The sequence below is a fragment of the Cibotium barometz genome, chromosome 7 (genome assembly GCF_041138505.1).
Source record: "Cibotium barometz isolate CiBa-2024 chromosome 7, ASM4113850v1, whole genome shotgun sequence".
Lineage (NCBI taxonomy): Eukaryota > Viridiplantae > Streptophyta > Polypodiopsida > Cyatheales > Cibotiaceae > Cibotium > Cibotium barometz.
The window spans coordinates 53472285-53493848 of NC_141052.1; the positions used below are offsets into that span (position 1 = coordinate 53472285).

The 21564-nt window shown below is 44.1% G+C and overlaps 1 protein-coding gene across 4 annotated transcripts in view; it reads right to left on the reverse strand.

Annotated features, from left to right (window-relative positions):
• Nucleotides 1-19728, reverse strand: part of LOC147637174 (dynamin-like protein ARC5) — a 41443-nt gene extending 21715 nt beyond the window's left edge. For 2 of the 4 annotated variants that reach the window (XM_086800784.1, XM_086800783.1), the window contains exons 1-10: nucleotides 18874-19705; nucleotides 13571-13735; nucleotides 13345-13467; nucleotides 12992-13213; nucleotides 12702-12835; nucleotides 12507-12599; nucleotides 11318-11381; nucleotides 11126-11174; nucleotides 10793-10875; nucleotides 10498-10655 (exon numbers count right to left, since the gene is read on the reverse strand). In XM_086800784.1, the coding sequence (XP_086656910.1) occupies nucleotides 10498-10655; nucleotides 10793-10875; nucleotides 11126-11174; nucleotides 11318-11381; nucleotides 12507-12599; nucleotides 12702-12835; nucleotides 12992-13213; nucleotides 13345-13467; nucleotides 13571-13735; nucleotides 18874-19695 (1913 nt within the window). In that variant the 5' untranslated portion in view covers nucleotides 19696-19705. Of the gene's footprint in view, nucleotides 1-10497; nucleotides 10656-10792; nucleotides 10876-11125; nucleotides 11175-11317; nucleotides 11382-12506; nucleotides 12600-12701; nucleotides 12836-12991; nucleotides 13214-13344; nucleotides 13468-13570; nucleotides 13736-18873 lie in introns of all 4 variants that reach the window. The other 2 variants (XM_086800782.1, XM_086800781.1) reach the window with 2 other exon arrangements.
• Between the last annotated feature and the right edge of the window lie 1836 nt (nucleotides 19729-21564).

The following is a 21564-nucleotide window of genomic DNA, read 5'->3' on the forward strand; positions in this document are numbered from 1 at the left end:
GAATTAAAATTTAAAAAGTTAAAGACTTAGGTTCTATTAACGGTTCTTTACACCAGAAACAAGGCTCCTTAGGATTTTAACTCCCGAAAGAAAACAAAGCAACCTTATCTAATGAGTAAAGCACAGTAGAAGAGGCTGCGCTGAGATTTCAAGCCATCACTTACTGACAGCATTTGCAGATGGTACTCAACAAAGAAGACAGTTGCTCGTGGAGTGCACTGCAGCTGGTGGGTCCTATCCATGGTGACTCCGTGATGGGCCATGTATCGGCTGGGTATGGTGTCAGGTCCTCTTGGAGACGCTGGGCCCACCGGGGAAGAAGAAGGGGGCGGGTGGGGGGGGGATGTGTGTTTGGTGGTGGTTGAGATGTCTTCAAGCTCCAATGCCTCTCAAGATCATGGACGGGTGCTACCCTTTGCTATCTGGGAAAAACTCATGATGGGCAATTGGGAGGTGTCCTAGAGTTGGCTCCACTCTCTAAAGTCATAGACATTGCTAGTTTGAGAAACAGTGATCCTGGACAGTGGGCCCATTCCCTCTCTAAATAGGCAATGAAATAGTACAATGGAGATCCGCAAATGTAATGGTCCTCCCATTTCAACCTAGGTGATCCGATGGATATAGTCACATCCTATGTATAGCTGGGAGTTATCTTCTCCAGCCATATTTTACCATGTGCCCAACAGCCCATGTCAACTTGACAAGGGGCTATGCAGCTCTAGCCCTCCTTGAGAGATAGTGCATCTAGACACACTTTTAGAAACCTAATACCGAGAAATGGCTTTTTGAGACCCTAGTAACTTCAACGGTGATGTATGGGGGCTCCTTTCTTGGAATTAGACCTTGAGAAGGTGGATTGGAGGATTGAGAGGCTTCAGATGATGTTCTCATGCATGATCCCGAGTATACCATGAGTACCACGCACCATCTTCCTTGCAAAGTTCCACATAGCATCACTCGTAGTAGGTAGATGCACTTTTCCAGTTGGTGGGCAAGCATACACTGCCTCCAAAATTCGGACAGAATAACTGTCAAGGCTTGCTTTGGAGTCATCTCAACAACTGGGGTATAGTAGGGTATGGTATGCTAGTCACCTACCAGTTTCTCAGAGGGGCTTCACATGGACCACCTCCACCCTTCCCCTCTTATGGTAGATGCACACTTTCAAAGAGTGACATACATGTTAGTAATAAGCAAATAATCATACATCAACAAATAGTGTGCAAAAGGTTCTAAGGTTCTAAGGTTTTAAGGTTTTGGGGCGTTGAGCTCTTACAAGCACACACACACTCACAAAACCCTAAAAGAGAACACAAGGGTGAGAGGCTAAAAATCTTCTTCTTCTTCACTCAACACACAACATACTATATACAAAGATAAGAGTACACTATATGAAAAGATACTCAACCAAATACATACTTGGGTTCTCTTTAGTGTGAACCCAACTAAGTGAGCTGGCACTATAACTATGCCAGTCTCTAGAATGGCTGTCACATAACCTGTCATCCCACTGGCCGCGTATCACCCATGATCTCACCAACCATGCCAATGGTGTAAGTGTGGGGCCTATCCCCCAGGCGGGTCATCAGTGTCCACCGCCTCACTAGATGAGCTCGATATCTCAACACTCCCCCTCGAGCTCAACTCCATCTCATGTACACCAAGCGAAGCCCTGAATCTGCGGAGCTTCTCTGTACCCAATGCTTTGGTGAAGATGTCAACTACCTGATCCTGTGTGCTGACATAAACAAGGTCAACGTCTCCTATCAAAACCTTCTCTCGGACAAAATGGTAGTGGACCTCTATATGCTTCGTGCAAGCATGAAAAACTGGGTTCCTAGCCAACTGTATACTGCTGATGTTGTCACAGAAAATGACAACTTGTCTATCCACTGATAGACCCAAATCTGCAAGTAGCTTTCTCAACCAAGCTACCTCACATGCTGCCATAGCAGCACCTCTGTACTCGGCCTCTGTACTGGATAGAGCAACCCTAGGCTCCTTCTTGCTGCTCCAAACACAGCAACACTCCCCAAAGAAAACATGAAGCCACTAGTAGATCTTCTATCTGAGATACTACCAGCCCAATCAGCATCTGTGTACCCATGTACACATATCTCTATCCCAGTTTCATAAAATAGTCCACAATGCAAAGTAGACCTCACAAACCTCAGTATGCGTCTCAATGCATCCAAATGCGGCTTCCGAGGAACCTGCATAAACTGACTCACCAACCCAACAGCATAGCTCAAACCTGGCGTGGTGATCGTCATGTAGATCAAGCTTCCTACTATGCACCTATGCATAGTAAGATCCTCCAAAATCTCACCTGAATCTGCACTCAACTTGCCATTTTGATCCAATGGCACTGAGACAGGCTTACAGCCTGTCACACCATACTTGGACAACATGTCCAAGCCATACTATCTCTGCAGTAATCCAATACCATGTGGTGACCTAATCACCTCAATGCCCAAGAAATATCTGAGCTCCCCCATATCCTTCATCTCAAACTTCTGTCTAAGTAAGATCTTTACATCAAAGATCTCTGCATCATGGTCCCCCGTAATGATCAGGTCATCTACATAGATGACAACAAGCACAACCCCTCTATCACTGTGTCTCACATACAACGAGAAATCTGCATTGACTACATGAAAGCCAATAGTGACAAGATATTGACAAATATTGTCAGACCATGCTCTTGGTGCTTGTTTTAAGCCATACAAGGCCTTCTTCAACCTGCAAACATGCTCGGGATAACTCACATCCTCATAACCACGTGGCTGCAACATATACATCTCTTCCTGCAAATCCCCATACAAGAATGCATTCTTTACATCCATCTGATGTAAAGACCATTGCTTTGACACAGCCACTGCTATCACAACTCTCACTGTTGCCATCTTGGCAACTGGGCTGAAAGTTTCCTCATAATCAATGCCATATGTCTGCGCATATCCTTTGGCTACCAATCTAGCCTTGTACCTGCTTATGCTTCCATCACTGTTATGTTTTACTTTGTACACCCACTTGCATCCAATGGCTTTCTTGCCTTCAGGCAATTGCACTAAATCCCAAGTCTCATTTCCATATAGTGCATCCATCTCCTCATCCATAGCTTTCTCCCAACACACATTTCCAACAGCCTCATCAATGCATGTGGGCTCTACAACCTACACAACTTTTGCTATGTATGCATAGTGATGTGCCACATAATCATCATAGGTAAACCTCTGCACAGGATTCTTCACTCTCCCAGATCTTCGCAGCTTTGCATTCATGGCTTCCATAGTCTTCTTTACACCAGGTGTTCTCATAGCTGGTATCCCAAGATCCTCATCAAGGCTCATCTCTGAGCCACTAGACTCTCCATCAACATGAGAATGCCCTGCAGAAATGTCAAGCATACTAAGAGGCTCAAGCACTTTCTCTTTGCCTTTATGTGATGTACTAATCACATTTGCAGGGCTGGTATTATGACGCAGCCTGCCACGCCATGGTTCATCAACTGAACCACTAGATGAGGACTCTCCTGGTCCACTCAAAGACTATGATTGCTGACTTGGATTCTGTGCAACCACATTTCCACTCACATCAGCCCCAACAGCTTCTTTTTCAGCAACATACCAGCTGCTCATCTCATAAAAAACATCCCCCCTGCTTACTCTCAACTCACGTGTAGCGGGGTCATAACACCTGTATCCCTTTTACTCAAGGGAATACCCAATAAACACACATTTTTCAGCTTTTGGATCCAACTTAGTTCTCAACTCATATGGCACATGCACATATGCAATGCATCCAAAGACCTTCAGATGAGACAAATCAGGTTTTCTACCAGTAAACCTCTCCTCTAGAGTTACATCATGTATGACTGCAGTTGGAGTTCTGTTCATGATGTAAACTGCTGTAGAAACAGCCTCAGCCCGATAGCTATGCGGCATATTCTTCTCTTCCATCAATGCTCGCGCAATCTCAGCAATGTGCTTGTTTTTCCGCTCAGCAACTCCATTTTGCTGCGGAGTGTATCTGCATGTAAACTGTCTCCGAATACCATTCTTCTTCAAAAATTCAGAGAACTCATTGGAGAAGTACTCTCCCCCTCCATCTAACCTTAGGCACTTTACATATTTCCCTGTTTGCTTTTCAACCATAGCTCTGAAATTCTGAAAATGAGTGAACACCTCACCCTTCTCCTTCATGAAGTATAACCACACTTTCCTTGTATGGTCATCAATAAATGTCACATAATACCTGCAGCCTCCCATAGACATGGTCTTCGTAGGACCCCATACATCTGAATGCACAACATCTAGTGCATTTCTGCTCACATTTCTGTTACGTGAAAATACATGCTTTGTTTGCTTTCCAAATTGGCATGCTTCACATATTTTCTGCATACCTTCAACTTTAAATTTTGGCAGTCCTGTCACAATTCCTTTAGTCTGCATAGACTTCATTCTCTGCACATTCACATGTCCAATTCTTTTATGCCAAATGTCTGTGTCTGCAACAATTCCTGAACCATTTGCAAACATCGCAACACTCACTTCAGGTATGTTTACATTCAATGTAAACATTCTGCCCACTCTGTTGCCTTTTGCAACCAACCTGCACTTGTCTTTAAAGTCTTCAACATAACAACCATCAAGATTAAACCGAATCTTTAAACCCTGCTCAATCATCTGGCCAACTGAAACCAGATTCTTTGTTATGTTCGAAACATGAAGTATATCTGCAAGGTACTTCACTTTGCCATCCTACATAGACAATGGCACATCTCCAACATGGACAATTGGATGAGCAGTGTCATCCCCTGTTTCCACAAAACCTGGTCTTTCAAGGTTTTTCATCTCCTTGAACCACTCGCCATGACTTGTCATGTGGTTCGAAGCACCTCGATCAACGTACCATACATCATCTTTATGTGCTGCTTCAACATTTTCAAACATGGCATTAACGACATGCTGCATAACAAACAACCTTTCATTATCCTCATTGTTTTTGCTCGAAGATGCATAGTTGTTTTGCTGCAATTTCCCATTTTGCATGTCAGCCTACTTCTTATAGCAATCTGCCTACACATGTTCAGGCTTACCACAATAAAAGCATCCACGTGTATCACTATACTGCCTTTGCCAATTTCCACGACCTCTTTGACTCCCCCTGCCTCTGAATTGGCCTCTTCCACCTGCGTGTTGTTGTTGTTGTGAATTCTGGGACTGTTATTGTTGCTACTGCTGGCCATAATTCTGATTACCTGTTCGGCCACCTCCTTGGCCGCGTCCACGGCCTCCTCTACCTCGTCCTCTTCCTGAACTTGTGTAGAAGACCTCTTGCTCCTCTGAGCTGTTTTTGTTTTGTGAAAACTGTTGGTCTTCACCCAAGCTCTTCTCTTCTATAATCAACATAGACACCAAATCTGTGAAATTGGGAATGTTTTTCCGAGTCTGAATAGACGTTTTGAACGCCTTGTATTGTGGCCCGAGACCACGTAGACAGACTTCCACCTTATCATCATCATCTACTGAAACGCCAATAGATGCAAGGGATTCCACAATATCCTTGATCTTCAATGCATAGTCATTCACAGACATACTCTTTTCTCCACAATATGAAGTTCATTCTTCGACTGTATCTTTCGTGCCTTGGTATTCGTTTCATAGAGTTTTACCAAGGTGTCCCACGCCTCCTTGGGGGACTTAGCATCCTGTATGTGCCCAATCATGGTGTCCTGTATACTGATAGAGAGCCAATACATAACTTTTCTGGCTCCTTGGTTCCAATCCTTGAACTCTTTCACATCTGCAGCAATCGGATTAATCTCCGGTATCTCCGGTGCCTCTTCATGCTCACCTTCTATGTAGTCCCAGTAACCCTTTCCCATCAAGAAATTTGTCAACCTGAACCTCCAAGCATGGAAGTTGTTCTTATCAAGCTTCTCAGCAACAATCTGGTTTATGCCATCATTTGACATCTTGCCAAACACACAAATTTACCAGAAACAGCACTCTGGTTTGTCCAGCACAAACTGTTGTATTTTCTGCAACGGTACTGTACTACACTCAAATGTCACAATCAGTGACCTCAATGTGCATACATACACCCAATGGCACCTGTTGACCTCCTTGCAGCACACAATGTCTGCACAACCAATCTGTCTTCCTGCAGTTCTTGAAACTGAGTTCTGCAGAGAATCGGTGATTTACCCGCAATGCTCAAAATCGCCTGCTTTCTGAAAAACGGAGGTCGTAACGTGCCCGAAACGCGTTTTTGGCCCCAAAAATTTTATCCGATAGGACTATATAGTTGCCCTATAGCTTTACTCCCGCGAAGAAAGCTCCTCAATCAGAGATCGTTTGCCAATGCCTCCCGTAGAGCTCCCGACAAGGGTGTAGTCGCCAACACAAATAGGGAAGAGTAGATGAAGCTCTTACCCTCGTACCGCTTCCTGTGCTTCTCTTGCTTGCAGCTCAGCCCTTAGCATGAACCAGGCTCTGATACCATGAAAAGATGCAGGGGAGAAGAGAGCTTGAGCTCTTGCAAGCACACACACACTCACAAAACCCTAAAAGAGAACACACAGATGAGAGGCTGAAAATCTTCTTCTTCTTCACTTAATACTCAACACACTATATACAAAGATAAGAGTACACTATATGAAAAGGTACTCAACTAAATACATACTAGGGTTCTCTATAGTGTGAATCCAACTAAGTGAGCTGGCGCTATAACTATGCCAGTCTCTAGAATGGCTGTCACACAGCCTGTCATCACACTGGCCGCATATTACCCATGATCTCACCAACCATGCCAGTGGTGTAAGTGTGGGACCTATCCCCCAGGCGGGTCATCAGTGTCCACCGCCTCACTAGATGAGCTCGATATCTCAACAATTCTTGGGTGCTCACTTTTATGTACTTTTGGTGCCTAAAAAAGGCTCAGCCACTTATAGAGAAATCACATTTGTGGTTCTTGGCTCATCCTCACTTTTGCCATTCATGTGTGTCCACATCTTGTGCTAGTATTATTAAGTGTTCATCATATTCATTAGCAATGATCACCATGCTTAATCACCACTTCTTTTCCCCTTAGGCTCTCTCCAAAACCTAACTCCAACATGCTATCATAGTCATGATGTCTAGCTATCATCATTAAGCCATAATTTAACTCCATTAGCCATAACGATCTCTCTCCCCTCTTTGCAAAAAACACAGCTTTCCCTAATCTGCTTGTTGCTTACTCCTTAGAGCTTCACTTTGAAAATCAATCATAGCGCATTCCAGCCACCTCACAGGGCTTCCACCACATCAAAGGGCTCGGCCTCGTTCAAGCAAAAACAGCTTCAAAAAATGCTGTTTTTCAGCAGAAAAACGCAACAGTAAAAACGCAGAATCAGTGCCTAGAGTTCGAATTGATCAAATTCCTTTAAGCCATCAACAATTGGGTGTACATGGAGTTGGCACACCAAATCTTGAAGCACAATATCCACCAGTTGAGGAGAAACAAGCGTTTTGTCAGTTTCAGCCCACCGTCATTAAGCAAGTGATTAGCACTAATCCTTTTGAGTTTTTTGGGGGTTTCAAGCTTCAAATCACAAGGTTATGAGTTTCTTTAACTCTGATTTGCATCATTTCCCTCTCATTTGGTGCATGATTCTCAAGGGGGATATTTGCACTAATCGTCATGTCATTAAGCCTTAAACCTTTGTTGTAAGGGATTAGACACTAATCTCAGTTGGTAAGACCTTCCCATATCAAAAAATGGCATCTCATTCCATGATTTTGGATAGTTTTGATGACAATATTCTCTTTGCTTGCCAAATGAAGATCAAGACTTCTACTCTAACAAAAGCATCAACAAAGGGCTTTCCAAGAGTAAAGCCTAATCATGAAGAAAAGGATTGCCAGAGATCATCATTAGCAAAAATTTGTAAGCAAAGCAAGCAATGAAGAAGAATCAGTCCTCAAAGAAGGGGCCAACCTCATCAAAAATTATGCATAGGCCTTCTAAAAAGGCTTCCTTGAACCAAATCCATTCACATAATATCTGTACTCTTTTGTAAAGGCTCACCTTGACTAAGTTGGTGAAACTTATGCCAAAGATTGCTAGGTAAATCCATATTAGTGAACATGGTTTCAGCCATTGATGAGGATGTGAGTAGAAGGAGAGATGAAGAGATCAGGTCTGGAGAAGGCAGCAGGGAAATCCTGCAGGCAGCCCTGTGAATGGAAGAGTGGTTGGAAGAAGTGGGCTTTTGTGAATGGGAGAGTCCTTGGAAGAAGTTCTTCACCCTCAGGTGAGACTACCTTGCTGGATCCAGCGGTGTGAAATTCTATGACTCATGGGTGGAAAGAAGGGTTCATCTTCAAGGTTGGCCGCCCGTCTGCTGGCACCTTTGGGGGACGCTATGGGATGGGCCACCAGCATGTGCCGGACTGGAGCTTGGACCTACTGCAGGGCTGCTGGCAACCTGGGGATGTCCATGAGATTTATCTCGATAAATTCTGTGAAGATCTCACTTTTCCGTCCATGTACAATGCTTTTATCGGCATCAAGCCTCATCTTATGTTCTCTTAATAAGAGGGTGTTCACACCTGGAGTGTTCACACTACTAGACTCCGAAAATATTCAACGAACCCCCCTTTGGAGTGAAGGAGTGTCATCTAAGAGAGAGACCTTCAGTATTATGATTTGGGCTTTTACACTGCAATCATGTGATACAAAAGAACACAATGATTCCAACACCTGAAACTCACATGTTAGGCCTAATACAAGAGCTTGACCATACATAATGCCTACATCAATCGATTCATAGACAACCCCCTCGGCTCTAAGTAGGGAAGTAAGATAAGAAGGAGCCAAGCCTTTTAAAGAAACAACGCTTACAATAAAAAAGCATCCAAAATATGTAGGCTGTTAGGGTTAGCAAAGAGGCTTAAAAGGATACATGAAGATGAGTATAGTAAAGAGAGAGAGATGTGAGTCGTGACAAACTGAAATCATAGGGGCTCAGTGATTGCATGACTCAATGTTACTTTTATTAATGATACTAAAGCTTCAAAGAGTACAATGCTTTTATAGAGCCTTATCTTTTGACACACCACACATTGGGGCAATGACACATGGCAAGTGCCCATGACATCATTGCTTATCACATAAACACTTAAGTGGCTACAAGAGGTTGTTCACACACTCTTACACGCTTACTCACATAAGTGTGTGCACACACACATACAAGGGCGTTTTCACACACGTGAGACTCCGAACACCCAACAATCCCCCCTTCAGAGTGAAGGTGGTGAGACCCTTTTTCAAGAAAAGATGCTACCACCTACCCCATCCACGCTGCCTCAGAGCAAGACTCACCATGTGTCACCTCCCGTGCCAGCCATAGAGTCTCTCACGTCACAATTTTGGACCGAGGTAGCGAGGTCAGCACTTTGCCACTCCCCCCAACTTCTAACATGGATAAAAGATAGCACATAGTCTTTTATAACATTAAGGCCTTTTAACACACACACGATTATTAATCTCATTTTGGGGGACGGAACCCAAAAAAACTCGCACAAGATAAAAAACATCTAGAATGCCCAATCATAGTCTTCCTCGCTGAGGGAGACTTGGGTGGTTGCTATGCTGATTTCTTCGATCCGCTCTCTTCTTCAGCTATCAGATTTGCATGGCGCTTCTCCTGCTCTTTCTCAAGCTTTTTAAAACATTGTGACTCCTTGTGTCCCAAACATTGATAGTATATGCACTTTATCTTTTTGTTGGACCTCCAATTCAGTGCTCTAGCAAAGGCGTTATCGTCCCCAAGGCTGCTGCTAGATGCTTAGCCATCTTTGATTCTTTGGTCTTTTTCAATATGCAATGCTACCATGTCCTCGAATGTCGTTGAAGCTAGGCATAGTACTTCAAGGGATGGTTGGAATTGAGTAACATCTTGCATACTTTTTATAAGAAAACCATTTTATCTTCATCATCAGGCTCACACTTCAAGCTAGTGAGCTACTGAACTAATGAGTAGAAATTTGCAAGATGGTCACTTAATTCTTCATTGTTTTCCATCTTAAGACCATAAAATTTAAGCTTCAAAAATACTTTGGAATTAGTGATTTTGTTCCCAAAGATACCTTCTAGCTTGTTCTAGATTTGGTTGGCCGTTGATTTGAAGTCAACATGCTGTAGACTGCCACCTACACTACCCATGTGGCTAGACCCATGTGAACCATCACGTCAACCCCAATACATCAACGATGAGATCATCCCATGTCTACACTTTTTCATCCTTCTTCACACCTTTTACATTCACCAACTACAAACAATCTTTGAGCAATGGAACCATATAAATTAATTTGAACATTTGGTGATTCAAAAAATTCCTTTCATGTCTGTTTGCATGTATCAGTGTGCTATGGTAAGGCGTCCTCAATGCATGTTGATCTTGGATGGCTACACAGGCTGCCTGCTATTTCCAAACAATAAGAATACCTGAAGTAGTTGGTTCCATCATGAATATCTTCAACGCCACAAGCATTTACTATCTCCTCTCTGCTAATTGAAGGACATTTTATGTTTCCAACAACAAGGCGATACTCTGCCATAGCTCGATGGTATTGTGCACCACCATAAAGACGCATTCCTGCATTCTGACATCCACCAAAACAGCTGCCATTTATCTCTTGCGTAATATCAAATGTTTGCGTTCATGTGCTTAAACATCATCTCTAGAACTGTAATACTTGCATAGAAAAAGAAAGAAAAAAGAAGTCTGCAAACTGCTTACAGGCATGTGTTTAATGGGGATCTGAAGGCCATCTGTTCCTACAAATGCGCCACCATTTGTGCGCTCGTCCTGCAATGTCTCTCCTGTAATCACGCTACAAGTTGAGATAAAATCCAAGGAATCATCTCATGCAATTTGTAAAAGTGCATCCTGCTGTCCTGCAACAGTGCTCCAATTTGAGAAGATTTACATTTGCAGCGCATTATAAATTATAAATTAGGTTTCCAGGATCGAGCTCACACCCACTTCTGGGCATGATAGCCACTCAGGAAAGTGCAAACCAACATAAGATCAAGCGATAACATGCACATTAGAAAGGTCAAGATGTCTTACCAAATTTCTCAGGTGGGGCAACAACTGTCCCTTTGAGCAGGAGAGAAAGCTGCAAAACAATGATAACTTATATTTACTTCACAAAACATAAGCAGTCTTCAGCAAAATGACTCGAATACATCAGTTTATCATGCCTTAAACATGTTTAGCAGCACAAAACAACTAGAGGTCAATCTCATTATCTAGTCAGACCTTGGCTAGAAAAGAATCTCTGAAAAGCCTGCCCCTCTCCTTCAGCTTTGTCTCATCAAGATCCCTGCAGACCATCAAAGCCAAAGCAAAATACTGAAAGAGTTAGCAGAACAGTATTCACACCATTACAGTGAATAGAGTGGCTAAGATGGGCTTTTATATGGCTACTTTATTGCTAGTATGTCACCTTTCAATTGCTTCACCACCCCCCCCCCTCATCCCCAAAAAAAAGTCAAAAAAAGCCTCAAAGACTACCGTACAGGAACAAGTGGCTTGATAATCTGACTGAGTGCAAAAACAATTGGGTATCCCTTACTTTCTTGGCATCGCAATGCCACTTCACAGCCATCAAATCTAGCCTTTTCAGTCTCATATCTAGATAAGAGTCTAATGAATGCCTCAAAGGAAAGAAAAACGGGGCTCTCAAGATACATGGGCTAAATTCCATGTTCTCCTCTTTAAAAGCTTCTGTGCCAAAAGATGTTACCCTCGCCACTGGGCAAGAAGGGGAAAAGAAGCCTGTGCTCCAGCTGCAATTCACCTCTAGTGTGGATGAGATCGGTCCAGATAGCTCAAAGGACCTCTGTTATGTATCTTCCACACGTAAGGTTCTGTTTACAGCCCTTCCCAGCACTCAAATACATAAACATCCACCATTTAGAACCATTTTTTTAACTACATTTATAATCTTTTAGAATCATTTTATACAAGTATCCCATGTAAAAATCTTATAGTGATTGAAAGAGTGATAAAGAGTATTTTATGTGTTCTTCATGAGTAACATGTGATTGAGATGTAGATTCATATTCAGATCATGATTGATTCTCATGTGATACGACTATGCGAGTGAGACTTATATAAAGATGAAGAACCAGATCAAGAGGTGAGATCATAATCGTTGGTTATGTTATTCATGATTATGAATGAACTTCTGAGGAGGGGAGGTCTTGGTTATATTAATTTTCTCATGATTATGGTTGAACCTGCACATCTTGATTTAAGTCTCTATGGAGGCTAGAATATATTGAACTGCTATATATGAGACGTAAGTGAGAGTGCGAGTGTGATAAGACATAAAGGGTCTCCCACATTCGCCTAAAAGCCATCAGAGTTCCCATTTGGTGCATTCTTTTATCTACTTTTTCCTTTCATCCACATAGAGCAAGAAACTCAAGACAGTAGAGGCTACCCCAGCTCTTGGTTTGTCTGAAGTAGCTTTCTAGTTGCATTGCGATACTCTCTATCAAGCAGAGGTACAATCAATGGCACGCTCTGCATATACCTGAAAACCTGAGGTCTCATAAGTCTTAAGAAATTTTGTAAAAGGCAGGCACCTACAATTTTCAACAACCTGGACTATTGAGCCTTTGATGATAATTTTTACCGTAGCTGCAAGAGCTGTTCAAGAAACCATCTCAATCTACTCACACCCACACGAGCACGCTCATTTGGAGACAAGTGGCGATCCGTTTTTTCTTCCAATGCTGATAGATCTTGTGCCTCTCTGAGTGCAACAGCCTACATTTCACAATGCCCATCTCCGTTATTTTGAAAGTGCAAAGAGTACCAAAGGCTTCCAAGTGAAGACTTCACACACAACCATGCAGTATCAAGATCCTTCCCTTTTCTTTTATAGACCTTAATACTTGTATGACTTGTCGCAACGACTCTTACCTCCCTGAATTGATCATTGGACCTAAACACAGAATCACGACTGGTGCCAACTCTCCCAGAAGGTACAGAGGTGAAGAAAGGCGTCTCGCCCAATATATTTCCGTCCAACAACCGAGGCGGCGGCCTCAAGAAGAGCTCAACATCAGCTGGCCTGGCAAACTGTGGAATTCTTGTATCCAGCTTTGTGGACACAACCACCGTTCTTGAGAGCTCTGGGTCCATCTGGCAGGTTAATGAGAGATTGGGATTACATTATGCAGAAAACTCTCTGTAAGAACAGCAGTCATGAAACTTCACGCAAAATGCTTCACCATGCATATGCCATCACCCCATCTTTTAAGCTCTTTCCGTACCTGCATCACGACCCTTCTTGTGGTGGCGTTACTCCAATCACTACAATCTTCCAGGCAAAGAATGATGAACTCTTTTTGCTGCATTTTCGTGCGCACCAGTGTCTCCACGGCCCTTGCTTGAGCCTGTTTCGTGACAAGTTCTTCCAAGTATGTAAATCTTTATACAAGATAACAATCCATCCTAGCGAATGTTGAATGAACAACTCAATTTAAAGCCTGAGAATACCTGCAATAGATGATTCTTGCGACCGGGGGCGGCTGCAATGAGACCAGGGGTATCAATAATGGTCAGGTTTGGACAGTATTTATACTCAATTTTAACAACAATTTCTTTGGCCCAGAATTGACAGGCCTCTTGCTCCAGCCGCATGTTTTCCGCCTCAATGTAAGCCTGTGGTCAGAGAGAAACACAACATTTTCAAGATACACTATCAAAAAGTTAAGTACTGATCCAAAGCATACATAACTACATGAAATTCCCCACACAGGAGCCTTCTAATATGTAGAACAGAACATAAGAGAGTCAGAATTCATCCAAAGATGGAGAACTTTTCAAGAATTAATCACTAATGGCGAAACCGATCCGGAAGATAGTATTGCTGTTGTGGAAGACAACATTTCCATGTAATCACTGTGGCAGAAAGTGAAGGAAAGGATTGTCACACCAATGCTTCTAAAAGCAGACCCTCTAGCCTCTCCACCAACCTAAAGTGAGCCTGAATACTGCTCCAGAGAGCAGAAAGAGTGTGAGTGATATCAAACCAAATTATTGATGGCAGCAGCATATGAAATGTTTCAGTACCCCCAATGGCCTCTGTACATCTAACCCCCCAAATCTGTCATGCTGCCAGGCTCTTAACCATCTCTCCCCCTGCTATATGATGCAGCTGGAGACTACCAAACCTTGTGCTAGAGTTGTGGAGTGTTACTGTCCTACAAGTAGCGAAGAGTACACCATCTGTATGTACGCCCTCATAGAACATGGGGGTCCTGAGAACGAATGAGCCATGCGACCAAACCCAGGTGATTTAAGGAAAATCCTCTAAATGTGTTAGACAAAAAACACAATAATCTCCAGTCCACAATGCTGATGTCGTATCTGAAGTGGCTTCAAAATTGCTTTCAATCCGCTTGATGGTTCAGTAGACGTCCGGTCTACAACGTCCTTGCATTTGGCAGTCTCCGTCAATCATACTTAGTAAGTTCTCTGCATCGTAACAGTTCTCCAAAGTAATAAAGCAAATACTCCTGCTTGTGGGAGGGGGCATATTGGGACCCAATATGGTGTCAACTTCTCTCTCTCTCTCTCTCTCTCTCTCTCTCTCTCTCACGTGCATCCCGCACTTGGATGCCATGTAGACATACCTATACAACAGGTGCAGGACCTGGGATGGTAAACTGGTCCCATGTGAGCCCAGTCCGGGACGAGTCAGCCCCTAGAGATTCAGGCGCATGATGCCCAGCCATGAAGAAAAGCGCAGCTTTTTATGTGAATTATTCAGCATTTAATGCTGATTTTACAGTCGTGGGACAAAACTATGCTGGCCGCCTGGATACAAGCTGGCCGACTGCTCATGGGGAGTAGTATAAGTAGGAGAGCCACAATCCCATTTGTGTTATCTCATATTTCACCAAGTGCTCAAGCAATCCAAGGGACCAAGACAGCCAAGGGTTTGCTAACGCAAAGGGGTGAAGGACTGAAGGTCAAGGGCAGGGATTTCTCAGCCAAGAAAGGTCAAGTTTCTGTATTTTCTTTTCAGATTTACATCATTCTAATAAAGCAAATACACCATCTGTGGTGGGGACCCTGTAACTTGGTTGAACACAATGCTAATCAATACACTTAAATACACTAAGATTTAATGGACACTTGCTCAAAATACAAGAAGTAAATTGCTGAATTGACAAGAGACACACAATGAGCCGGAACGGCCGACCCCTCCCTCAAATAAAGTATATTGATCTTGGGAGAATCAAGTACATAGTGTCATGGGCATTTCTGACCAGATTTCCATACCAATGCATATGAATACAGTATTGCAAACAAGTGGTTGTCGATGTAGACTTGCAACCCACACTACCCTCTCAAGTGCCCATGTTCCCTACCATCTGCTCTCTATTGTTCCACCAACACATGGTAGCAACAATCTGCAAGAGAACACTACACAAGGTATGTGATCTTGTAATCCGGTTCCTCCTTCCTCCTACTTGCTCCCATATTTAAGCATAAAAGCTTACCAATAGCAAGTAGAGTCGATGACAGCGGAAGTCTTCGCGATGGAAGTCCTTGGAGTGTTGAGATCTTTGATTTGTCGCCTTTCTTTGCGACAAAAGTCTTCAAGAGGATGAAGGGAACCTTGGGAAAGCTTCCCTTATGGTTCAACTTGAGAAAAGAGAGCTGAAATTAGGGTTCTCAGCAAAAAGACCAGAAATTACAGCGATAAAGAGAGCTATTTTGCTGAATTTCAGTCATTGGGAGTGTGTAGGAGAGTGATTAGCATCCGGAAACACTCTAGGAAGCTTAGAAATCACCTTAGCAAGCTTGGAAATGGAGTTGGGAAGGAGAATGTGCAGAAAAATGCAGCCCAACAGCCCTCATGAAGGAGGTGCCAAACTCTAGAGAGAGGAAGAGGAGTGAGGTGGTGAGTTGTCCAGTGTAGGTGGCAGGCAGGTGCTTTGTGGAGCAAGCTAGAGTGGACACATGATTCGTTACTCCCTTTGCACAAAGGGGATAAGGTCTGGGCGGTGGACATTGGGTTATGTCCACCTCGGGACATCAGTGTGTGTGAACACCAGGCTGGTCATAATTTATAAGCAAGTTTTGGTCGCCCAAAACTTAATGAAGTGTGTACACACTCACTTATAAATCAGCGCTAACTCCTAAGGCCAAGTTTATGACCAATACTTACCACCTATCACATGCCACATAACCATGTCAGCAGACAATTTCACACGCACGGTTCGCGGGGCGTCCCCTTATCCGGAACTACACACTGGTCAAGCAAACATGAAAACAGCATGCAATTTCAATTGCAAGTAAGCACATAAAGATGCTATGCAATGCAGCATTGGTATGGACAATCCCCGTTCATGAGACTACCAAAATAGATGTGCTCCAGGCAAGTACACGAGGTACCAGACCCAATGGAACACAAATCCACCAAGCATTTCCAGGCATGTACACGGAGGCACAAGTCCCAACGGAAAGCCAAGTTCACAGTATCACATGAGTGGCATCAATCCCCGGCATAAACAACTGCCATGGACACCAGTCCAATGTACATACATGATAAGAAAGCACGGGTGGACCAATTGGGTGGCCAAATGGTGACAGACCCTACAGAGGGTATTTGGGACCCAATACTGTGTCCTCTCCATCTGTCCCTCTCTGGGCTCTCTCTGCTCGCCGCCGCCTTCTCCCTGGGCCGCCGTTGTTCGCTACTGTCGCCGCCTTCTCCCCGCTGTTCTCTGTTCGCTACTGTCGTTGTTTGTTGCTCTCTCTCTCTCTTCGCCGCCCACTGCGCCTTCTGTTCGCTTCCGCCGCCCCCTCTCTCACTGTTCGCCTCTCTCCTCTGCCCTGTGCCCGTCGCTTCACTCTCCGCCCTCTCTCTCTCTCTTCGCCGCCCTCTCCCCACTCTCCCCACCCAACCACTCACCCACCCTTGCTCAGGCCCCCAAGGTAGCAACATAACTCTCTCGCTTCTTCTATGGCTTCCCCCTTGCGCAACCCGACGAAGGCGACCTTTATGGTCACGAACAAGAGGATAACAAATGTGGAAAAGGAGATGAAGGAATGGAAGGCGGAGATGGAGGGATGGTGGAACGAGAAAGCCAACTTTCTCCAAATGGTATTCAATGAGGGTAAGCGGTGGAAAGAGGAGGAGGAGGACCTCATAGCAGAAGTCAAAGACCTTCACGGGGAAGTCAACACGCTCAAAGGCGTAATTTCAGCTCTTCAGAGGGAGCTTGCAGAGGCTAAGGCAAATGGTGGACTTGAAGAAGGTGAAATTCAGCCATCCATGATAGAAGAGCTCAAGGTTATCAAGGAACAAGTATGGGCAATTAAGGAAGAAGAGAAGCAACACGAAGCAAAGACTTCCTCATGGGTGGAAGTCATCACCAAGACTCAAAGGAAGATGGATGAAGCGGAGAAGTGGATAGAGGTCGCCAAGCACGGTAAAGGTAAGGAGATAACAACCCCTACACCTACAATCATTAACATGACTTTGGAAGAGGAACAACGAAGACGTACACGTGCTTTGCATGTGAGGATTACCGGCCTTAAAGACGGGGATAAAGTTGAAGAGGAGGTGAAAGAGCTTATGGTGTTGATGGGGATTGACAGTCCGGCACACGCAAAAGCCTGGAGAGTGGGCAAAAAAAGCGGAGGCAACGGGGAAACATCAAAGGAAAGAGCTCTCATACTTCGCTTCCCCTCTATTGAGGCGAAGAAGGAGTTCTTGAAGAGGACCTATTGGGCGATTCTATCCCAGAGACTAACTCAATGCGATGATCCTCATGACGACTAGGTGAAAGCTCAGGCGGGAGATCATCCTTCAACATAATATCTTGATTCTATGCGAGGAGACCTTCCATCCTTTGCTTCAAAGAGAGTGATGGTTGGACAACAGATTGCTAGCTACGAACATATATCAAAGCACATTCGGATCCTTTTCTGATGGCTCTTTGGGTCTAGATATGGGAGATGAATGGAATGCCAGAAATGCTCCTATCCCCGAGAATCAAGATAGGGCGAAGGATCGGGACAGATTGAAGATCTCAACACTCCAAATGCTTCCATCGCGAATACTTCCGTTGTCATCAACTCTACTTGCAAATAGTAAGATTTGATGCTTAAATATGGAAGCAAGTCTCAAGAACACCATCAACAATCATGAAAGTGTCTTGCCTCCAATCAGGAATGGGTGCATACTCCTTAAACCACTAAATGCCGAGAATCATATCACACCCCAAAAGAGGTGAGACAATGAAGTCCCGCTGAAATGTAACCAATGAGGAAGATCCCCTCCCTATCCCCTGTTGTTTTTTCTCCCATGATCGAGACTAGGTCTTGTACTTAGCCGATTCGGCTGCATTTTTGGCAACTGATGGAAGGATCTTTTCTTAGGGTCACGGTGGGGTGGCGGGGGCGGGGGGGGGGGGGGGGGGATTGGGGATAAGGAAATCCTGAAATGACTCTCACTTTTAGTCCCCCCTAAATAAGCACTCTGCTGTGAGCTGTGTGGTAAAGAGCAGCTAGCCTACCAATTAATGCTTCCACAACGCTTTATGTGGCTTTATGCATCTTCATTAGCAGAAGTTTGCGCATATAAGAACATCGATTGCTTCTGCTCTTCATGTTACCCAAGCCACATTATTGACCTATCAAAATATGGGCAATGATTACTCCAATCCAGTCCACATTCTTGCTGGGATACATGTGACTAACATAAGAAACAACAATCAATTGACCACGAGTACAACCAAAAAAAAAAACACAATTCAAGCGAAGAAGCACCAGTACCCAACCTGCAATTCTTCGAGGCTTTTTTCTTCTTCAACTGGAGGTTTATCATCTGTCATCAAGTAGCAAACAGGCTCGAGGCACCTGGCATTGTATTTCATGTGAAGAGTGATGGGGCGGCGGGTCTTTGTTCCACCGCCCACATGGTTGAACTGAAAGCCCATAAGGGCTTCAACAAGCGCGCTCTTGCCATCCGTCTGGTGGCCGACAACAAGGATGGCGGGGGCATCGAAGGGCTTGTGGAAGTCCTGGGCGAGGCTGTGGAGGTCATTGTAGGCCTCATAAAGCTTCTCATTGCCAAAGGAGGGGTAATAATTCTGGGGGGAGCCAGGGGAGGGCTTTGATAACAGGTCATCATGGATGAAGGCACTGTCAGGGGCTGTGTTGGATCCCACGTCAAGGATGGGGGAGGGTTTCTCAGGTGAGCTAGAGATGGCAGGGATGGAAGCGTACTGGGTCAAAACCACCGGCTTGTAGGGTCCACTGGGGGGTGGTGGGCCTTTGAGCTGTGCGAAGCCTTGGTAGGTTGCTTGAGGGACAAAGGTGGTGTTGTAGGAGAGGGGCCTGGGGGAGATGATAGAGGCACTGGAGGTGGAGGTGGAGGTGGATGCGGTGGTGTGGGGTGGCCCCCATAGTGTGGCGTTGGGTGACTTGGGGCTTGAAGAGGAAGAGCGAGGGGAGCCGCCATTGGAGTGAGCGACGCTGCTGCCGCCACCTGCGTGGGAGGCAATCCATCTCTCGGCCACCCCCGCCCTCGCTTCCTGAGAGCTGTTCATTGTCGCCTCCTTGGTTGCCAGTGCAGGCTCCAGTTCAAACGTCATGGACATGCTGACACGTGGCCCCTCCTTGCCGCTGGGTTCAGACCTCTGTGACGGCTGGGCGCCCTTTATCTCGTTTGTAAACAGCCGGACATAAAGGTTGGCACTGGAGTTATATTTATTCACTCAAATGATAGTAGTTTAGGAGTTATATTTATTCTCTCAAATTATAGCAGTATCTATATATATATATCGCTCAAATTATCATAGTCCGATTAATTAAATGCCATTAGTACATGAGCCCCTTCCCCCCTCCTCCTAAGGACTCCTCCTAAAGAATGAGCCCTTGAGGCCTTATATAAAGAATTGTGAGAACTTAAATAGTAAGGACATGGAACGCTCTTATTCTTGAAAAACTCACATAATATCTTTAATGGAAATGCAAAACAGTATTTCGGTGGCCTATTTGTTGTTATAGGTGCCTCCTATTAACTCTTTCTCTATTGGTTTGTTGTAGGCATATATTATTGTAGGTACCTATTCACTCTTTCTCTATTAATTTATTGTAGGTCATATTATTGTAGGTGTCTAAGAGTAAGGTTTTTAATCCTCTCCTTGCTCTGCCTCTTACGCAACACAGCCCTCTCCTTGCTCTACATCTTGTGTAGAGAGCTATGCAACCAGTGTTGCGTCCTCTCCCAACCCTACACGTTTGCTTAGAGGACATAGTGGAGAGAGCACAAATGAAGGAGCCCTCTCCTTGCTCCACCTCCTACGCAAAGAGCTATGCAACCCTCCACCATTTGCTTAGAGAGACTAGATGCCATGGTGCCAAACTAGAGAATAGAGTGGAGAGAGAGAGAGAAAAAGCTTAGATCGTTTTGAGAGAGGGCGATACCTAGCCTTCGTTCTTGGAGACAAAGAGAGCCTTCGCTCAGCATGCAGGCCATGTAGAAAGCAAAAAATCAAATCAAATCTCCCAAGTGCATGCCAAATTTCCCATCACAATGATAAAAAATCTACCAAATCTTCTCTCTTAAAAGGTTTATAACATTACTTGATAGAGGGTATATTCTAAGAAAATTAATTCAAAAAAGAATTTTGGTAGCCTATAGTTTTTTATCATGCCAAATAGGCAGCCGAAAATTTGTTTCAGGTGCTTGCTTTCTGAAGTGGAATTAAGCCTTAGTTTTACTTCTTTTTTTAATTCAAAGAGATACAATTTTTTTGAATCTTTATTTGTCTACATGCTTAGCACATGTCTTTAGATGATCATTTCTCTCCCTATGTATTTTAATCACATGGCACAATATCTATTCCATCTAGTCCTAGATGCGGCCTTTCATCGTATGTTGGGGCCTAGACCTTTGTAGATGCTTCTCTCTCTCTCTCTCTCTCTCTCTCTCTCTCTCTCTCTCTCTCTCTCTCTCTCTCTCTCTCTCTCTCTGTGTGTGTGTGCAAACAAACCAAGAATACGGCAAGGGGTAATGATCTCGTCTTGCTACTAAGATCTCGTCTTGCTACTAAGATCACACATACTTGCAATTCTCCATTCTTTTTAGGCACAACCACAATGGGTGATACCCAGTCCGAATGTTCAATCTCATAGATGAATCCACATTTGATGAGCTTGTATATCTCTTCTTTAACAATTTTAACATACTTTTGAATTCATTGGATAAGGTCGTTGATGGACAAGTTTAGCATTTGTACCATGGGGATTGTGTGCTGCACAACCTCAGCAAGTACTCCCTTCATATCATGGTAAGTCCATGTGAAGCAATCCTTATATTCCTTGAGGAGATCAATGAGTTCGGTTTCTTGATCAGAGTGAGGTCTTTTTCTATAAAAGACTGGCTTAGGGTCTTCCCCAGGTTCAGCCAAGTCTACTTCCTTTACTTCAGCAAGACCATCATAGACTCCTTCTGCCTCACTTGT